Source organism: Plasmopara halstedii (genome assembly GCF_900000015.1).
Source record: "Plasmopara halstedii genome assembly, contig: Scaffold_614, whole genome shotgun sequence".
Lineage (NCBI taxonomy): Eukaryota > Oomycota > Peronosporomycetes > Peronosporales > Peronosporaceae > Plasmopara > Plasmopara halstedii.
Genome location: NW_020187532.1, coordinates 2,103,689 through 2,109,858, shown reverse-complemented (window position 1 = coordinate 2,109,858; position 6,170 = coordinate 2,103,689). Strand labels below are relative to the sequence as shown.

Sequence of the window (6,170 nt, the reverse complement as noted above, 5' to 3'; positions counted from 1 at the left end):
ATACTCTTGGAGGTCAAGCTTCCTCTGTGCAAGGTGCCGTGTGACCCGTCACACTTGGGATGTGCTACCCGTGAAGCCGCGGACGTACTGTCCTGAGATGCACCCCGTGAAGAAGAAGAAGAAGGGCTTTGCTCGGGCGCCCTTTTAGCCAGCTATGCTGGGTGTTTTTATGTCATAGATTCAGAGCTGATTGAGTGGAGAATGTTCAAAGATTTTCTATAGGGCGTAACGGTGTCTCAGACATGCAAGCCTCGTATGAGGCGATTCTAGCCTTGTACATAGTCGTTTACGGAAATACATGTATCGAATAAGGTTTGAATAGCTTAGTTCTAAATATATGCACCTTTTGAAATTGATGAAGCCCGGTTGACTTTATCGGCACTTCAGAGAAAGCATTGCTTAAAACTGTAATTCAAATTTAAACCTCACACAACTCAATACGAAAGGGCAAAGCATGAAGCCGTTCATTTCTTGCATGACACTTATTTGGTTTTCATTTACATATTATTCAGAGAGCTTTACTCCACCTTTTTGTGTCGTCGGAAGGCGTCGTCGTTATGCGCACCACGCTGTCATCAAAAAGCCAGTTATACTCACAAATTACCGGCAGCGCTTCGTATCTCTCCCGATAACAGAATGACGTTTGTATCGATGCTGAGACTGCGTCCGATTTGGCAATTTCAAGCACAAAATTTAATTCCAAGCTAACACTTCACAACTTCCACATCAAGTTAGCATCATCTGTATTTTGTGGCACCGATTTCTGGCGCTGTTTGATCCAGTGATCTAACGTCCCAAAATTTTACATGTATGCAAGTGACCTGAGCTCAACATGGTTGTAATTGAGCTTAAAGTTTAAAACTAACGTAGATTGAGTCACAACATCGGAATCGTTGGATGTGATTCATCGAAGAGAGGAAAATCAAAAAGGCGTTGGAGTCGTACAAACAACTTTTCAAAGAAAAGATCACTCTAGTGAAGGGGGCGTGTTGTAAAAAAGCACTTAATAGCATTAAGTTTGAGAGACTGGAGCGCAGTAACGTGCGATATTTTTCCATTTTTGTAGGCGCTGTGACTCCGATCTTAATTCTTGATAATATTATCCATAAACAAAAGGTCCGACTCAGACATATCTTGGATAAGCGTTATATCTTCGCCTTTAATCACATAGTATGTGTATGTAGCCCATTATGTACTCAAGCCACACTTGCGCATTTTGCATCACATAGATATATCTGTCTTCATCTCGATCAGAATCTTCATCAATCGCTAAGCCTTTTCGTTAAGAAGGTACTTTACGAGGTGAAAAGTATAATGATGGACTTGTAGGCCAGAACAAGCCACTTGGAGTGAGAGAGCTCACCGCAATCTTTGTCGGCGATGATAACACCGAAGTACGTGCTGATTATACTATCTCGGTATGCGTTAGCGGCGAGTATTCAACATGAAGGCACAAAGCGACACAAAAAGGTACAACACTCGCGATCCAAAGCACACACCACGCGCACGATTCACGAAATGATTTAACGACCCACAAAGGCATGTATCCGAAAATTTCTTCCATCAAAATGAGAAAGCCTTGTGCTCTCGACCAATGAAGTGAGTCTGAGAAGTCATTGCTTGGGCCAGCGTGTTGTCCTCAAGAAAGACAATTTGCCAAATTTTATTATGGGGCAGAATTTTCAGACACAACTAAATGTCTTGATCTCTACCGTAGTAAATCTCCACTGTCCCTGGCATTCCATATCAAACACGTCGCGTAATAGACTCAGTTGCACTGATCTTTAAGCAGTCAGGAAAATAGAGTATACACTTAGCTGTTTTCAACCTGAAGTACTTGATAACTAGTTTTTTGCAGCCTGTAGCTTCTCAACCACATCAAAGGCTTCGGATTCCTTAGCGTGGCGGTCAATGGGATGATTGGCTTACATAAAAAGCCGTCTTCTGTTGGATTGCCTTCACTTGAGAGCCCTATCCGTAATCGATAATTCTTATGCCTCGCGCTGTTTCGACTTTAGGTTATTCTTTTCTTCTTGATCGACAATAACTGTACTTTCAAACAAAGTGTGTACATGCGTAAGGTCGAAATTTCGCACTTCACCACTTGTCGACGTTTCATATCGCAATATTAGGTCGTGTGATCACATGCATCTTTATGAAACTTGTCTTCACCATGCTGTGGGTAAAACGTCTTTTGTGTAACAAACGTATTCTCGCCTCGCTGAATGCGGAAACGTGATCCTCGGGCGTATGATTCCTGTGGGCTTGCCATCGGCGAGTAAAATCGATGATCTCGTGCAACACTTTCAGCGAAGAATGAAGAAAAAGTCATCAATAGCTCAAACAAATTTTCATACGATGCAGTTTAAGTTTAGAGTGTTCCTGTTTAATCTGCTTAGGGATTTTGTCCGCGCGCGGTTGTGAAGGCACGTAAACAGCAGTTCTGCAGCATCATTGCAATATGCTTGTGTCTAATTCTTCGTGTAAGCTATAAGAGCCACTCAGTTAATTACGCAGGTGAAGCAACATAAAGACTTAAGAAGTATTCTTCTAAACATACGACTGGAATTAATAGTCGAAATAGCTCAATTTAGCCTCAAAGTTATTGACAAAAATCCATTTCGTGATTTAATCTCCAATTAGTCGTCGTCATCGTACTCGAGAGTAAATTCAGGCTCAGCCGTTTCGACTTCGTCATCATCAGCTAGGACTTTGGTGCTAGGGGTTGGCTGGTCTCCATAAGATTGACTATTAGATGCAGGAGATGGTAAGACGGGGACATTAGATGAGACATGGGTCCGATCTTGGTCTCCGTTGGAGTAAGATGGACCTTGATTCGCAAAAGTCATGCTACCAATAGCAGCACCATATGGAACCGAAGGGTATGACCCCTGATAGACCGGTGGAGGTGCTGCTGAATGGACTTGTGGCGGCAATCGGTGTACACTCAACGAAGGCGAGGTGGCATTTTTAGCATAAGATACAGAAGAATCGTCTCCTTTAATGCCTCGGTCACCGTGTTGTTCATTATATACTTGCGGATTTCCGTAAGATCTAGCTTGAGAGGAAGGAGCGAGTACATTAACGTAAACATTTGTCGGCTCCATGCCTTGTCGCAAACCGGGCGACGGTTGCCAGCGGCCTCCATTTAGTGCATCATTTTGAGCAGTGGGTCTTAACGGGTATCGCTTCGACTTTTCTAACTCTTCTTCTCCATGAGCAAAGCTAGTAGGGACGGCAAAACACATGGGTTCCATCATCAGATAACAAATCATTTTGAACGAGTAAAAAAAAGGAAAATGAAAGTACGAAATTGTCAAACAATAATCTCCCAGCGATGCTAAGGATTGAATTGTACCTGCATTTATCTCCAAAACGACACGTTCCCAGCGGGAAATTGTTACATAGCACAGTTTTGTGCTTACTTTCAGCAAATTCTGAACGACTTGCAACGGACGGAGCGGCCTGAGGGTCATGAATGTGCCTGACGAGATCAAGAGGATGATAGATTGATTAGTACCTTTTAAATTATATCAACATGTGTCAACTACCACGCCGTACCAGCAACGATCACCAAAAGAGCATCTTCCTGCTAAATAATTGCGACAAACCTCCCCAGAAGTTCCAGGCACGCGGTGGCCAGGACTTCGTCGATCGTCGGAGCCAGTAAATGGCATCGGTTGCATTCCGCCCTGCTGGAATGGGTTTGCATTCTGTCTAATAAGGCCTCCTTGTTGCGGAGAGAGCATGTTATCACGCGGCCACTCTGTGCCAGTGCTAAGAGAAGGTGTATTTCTGTTCCAATCTTCATGTCTTGGTGGGCCTCCATGGGGAGTTTGTAACAAAGAAGGCTGATAAGATGATCCTGATGTTAAGCCCTGAACAGAGCTATTATCAAAACGATAATTTCCGTCCCGTTCAGAAGACGTAATTACTGGAGTTGGTCTATCGTTTGAAGGAACTTTGTCCATTTTAGGCGGACCCCATCGGGATCCACGAGCCTTTTTTAAATCACGATCGTTACAATCATCAGGACGTTCGTTTATATTCCTCTGCATGTGATTGCTTCCGATATAAAGATTAGGTGCATCACCCATAATTCCGACACTTCGTTTGTCATCGAGTTGTCGCTCACTATAACTTTGATGGCTCAATCCTTCAATGTTATCTTTTTGCAGTCGTCCGTTATGATGAGAGTTGTTGATCCGTGGTTGCCCATGTTGCTCACTGGCCTGCTCGTTCTCCTCTCTTTTCTGCTTGATAATTGATAGTAATGACGCTAACTTTCCCGGAGATGTACGAGGCGTAAGATTTTCTGACTGCAAAGGAATTGCAAGTGGTTAGCTTCTTTTTTTAAAAAACTGGCTCAAAAATTGCTTATACCTGTCCTTGGGAAAGATATTCACGTCCACCAACATCTTCAATCTGCTTGGATGTATAAATTCCACGCTTCTGCCATTCATCAATCACATGCCGAACTTTGGGCTGTAAAGATCATAGAAACATTCAACTTGAGCTGGTTGAAGTCTTACAATCACACTTATATCTCAAACCTGCAATTGTTCTGGCACTTTTTTTACTGCGGCAATCGTGTCGGACATACGAACAAAAAATCGCTTTACATATGACTCCTTCGGGTCGTTATTCGCATGAGACTATGAAAAGCATACACAATCAGTAAGGACAAGTAATAATTCGATAATAATTCGCATTACATGTCTGATAATGGCGTCAATAGCATAAAGCCCTAATATTGATCATTACAATCAATAAAACCAAGACTTCGTACAATTAATACTCAAATCTTACCAGCCAATCGGTGCTCAACTTCTGCCTTCCACAAAAACATTTCAATGTCATGCACTACGTGCTTGTAAAACTACGAATACAATATTTCAAACACACAAATGCAATATTTGAATTAGATCACGTTAAAGTCAAAATCTACATGTTCATCCACCGCACCTTCGAGTAATGTGCTGCCAACTTGGCTACGGCACCAATGCGGCTTTGTGATACGCCCTTTGCTGTAGCCAGACCATCTAGTGCTTGCTTCATCTTGTCAAAGCCTTCCCATGAACCCGATCGCGAGCTCTTGTGACCCTCGCGATGGTGGTCGTGACCCCCCATTTATTCGGCTTTTCTGGTCACTGAGTGGTCCAGATCTTGTGAAAATAATACTCAAATTTCAAATTGTGTGGTGCACAACAGAAAAAAGAACCCAGTTTATCGACTATATCAATGCATTCGTATATTGGTATAATCTGTTTGGTGGGTTGAACGAAGTTATCACCCAGTTACATTCAGAGAATCTTGTTGTTAGTATGGTACTTTGCGCTTCAGGAGGACTACACTCAGGATGAAATTCAGGCAGGGCATTGCGATAGATGGTAAAGAAGCATTCGCAATGATTAATAAGCTATTGCAAAAAACGTTTTAGAAAGCTAAACTTCTATAGTTTGAAAAGATCATTGGGCACATTTTATGTTTTAGAGATTATAATGTTTTATGGTCAGTAGGTAAAAGCTTTTGCCGAAAAAGAATTAAAACCAGTTTCATTTACAAAGATTTATTTGCCCTTCTCGAGCATTATTGATTCGAAAAATTACTCATGCAGCCATGGCATTTGAAAGAACACCATTTTCGAGTGTACACGAAAAAAATGGAGTGCAAGGTAACATCTGGGTCCTGGTCAGCATATACGCGCTCCTCTTTGCTGTTAATGATAGAGACATGCGGCAACTAATACATGGCGTATGGACTGTACTATGCTCTCTAAATAATACTTACAATTTTGCTCGATTGAACGAAATTCAAATTGCATTTTTGTGTAATTGTAATTGTGGAAATTCAAAAATTCTAAAGTGCTGGCGAAAACAGTCAAGGAATTCGAAGGCAAGTGTTACATGGGATTAGTACGAACGTGGTGAATATTGTGTGGGAACCAGAACTAAACACTACAGGAAAATGGTGACCAGTAAGCTGAAGAGTAAGTGAGATAGGGTGATATGAGGGAGCAAACCGTATTTAACATTGATGGAGTGTGTCTAGCAGTGCCAGCGTCAGCAAATATCAGTCAAGACAGATATCGGCGTGCAACTGTTCGGTTTATTTTCCAAACTGATGTTTATTTATTTTTATCCGCGGCAAAGCCGCCTAATTTTAAATGG

At 42.0% G+C, this 6,170-nt stretch overlaps 1 protein-coding gene across 1 annotated transcript; it reads right to left on the bottom strand.

The window, feature by feature from the left end:
• Positions 1-2,639: 2,639 nt before the first annotated feature.
• Positions 2,640-5,130, bottom strand: PHALS_12418 (RNA polymerase II C-terminal domain-binding protein RA4, contains RPR and RRM domains; the record flags this gene model as incomplete). Its single annotated transcript, XM_024727960.1, has 8 exons — positions 2,640-3,225; positions 3,359-3,484; positions 3,562-4,319; positions 4,384-4,485; positions 4,554-4,655; positions 4,716-4,747; positions 4,810-4,879; positions 4,966-5,130. The coding sequence occupies 8 exons, from the start codon at positions 5,128-5,130 to the stop codon at positions 2,640-2,642; spliced, it is 1,941 nt and encodes a 646-aa protein (XP_024578484.1).
• Positions 5,131-6,170: the final 1,040 nt, after the last annotated feature.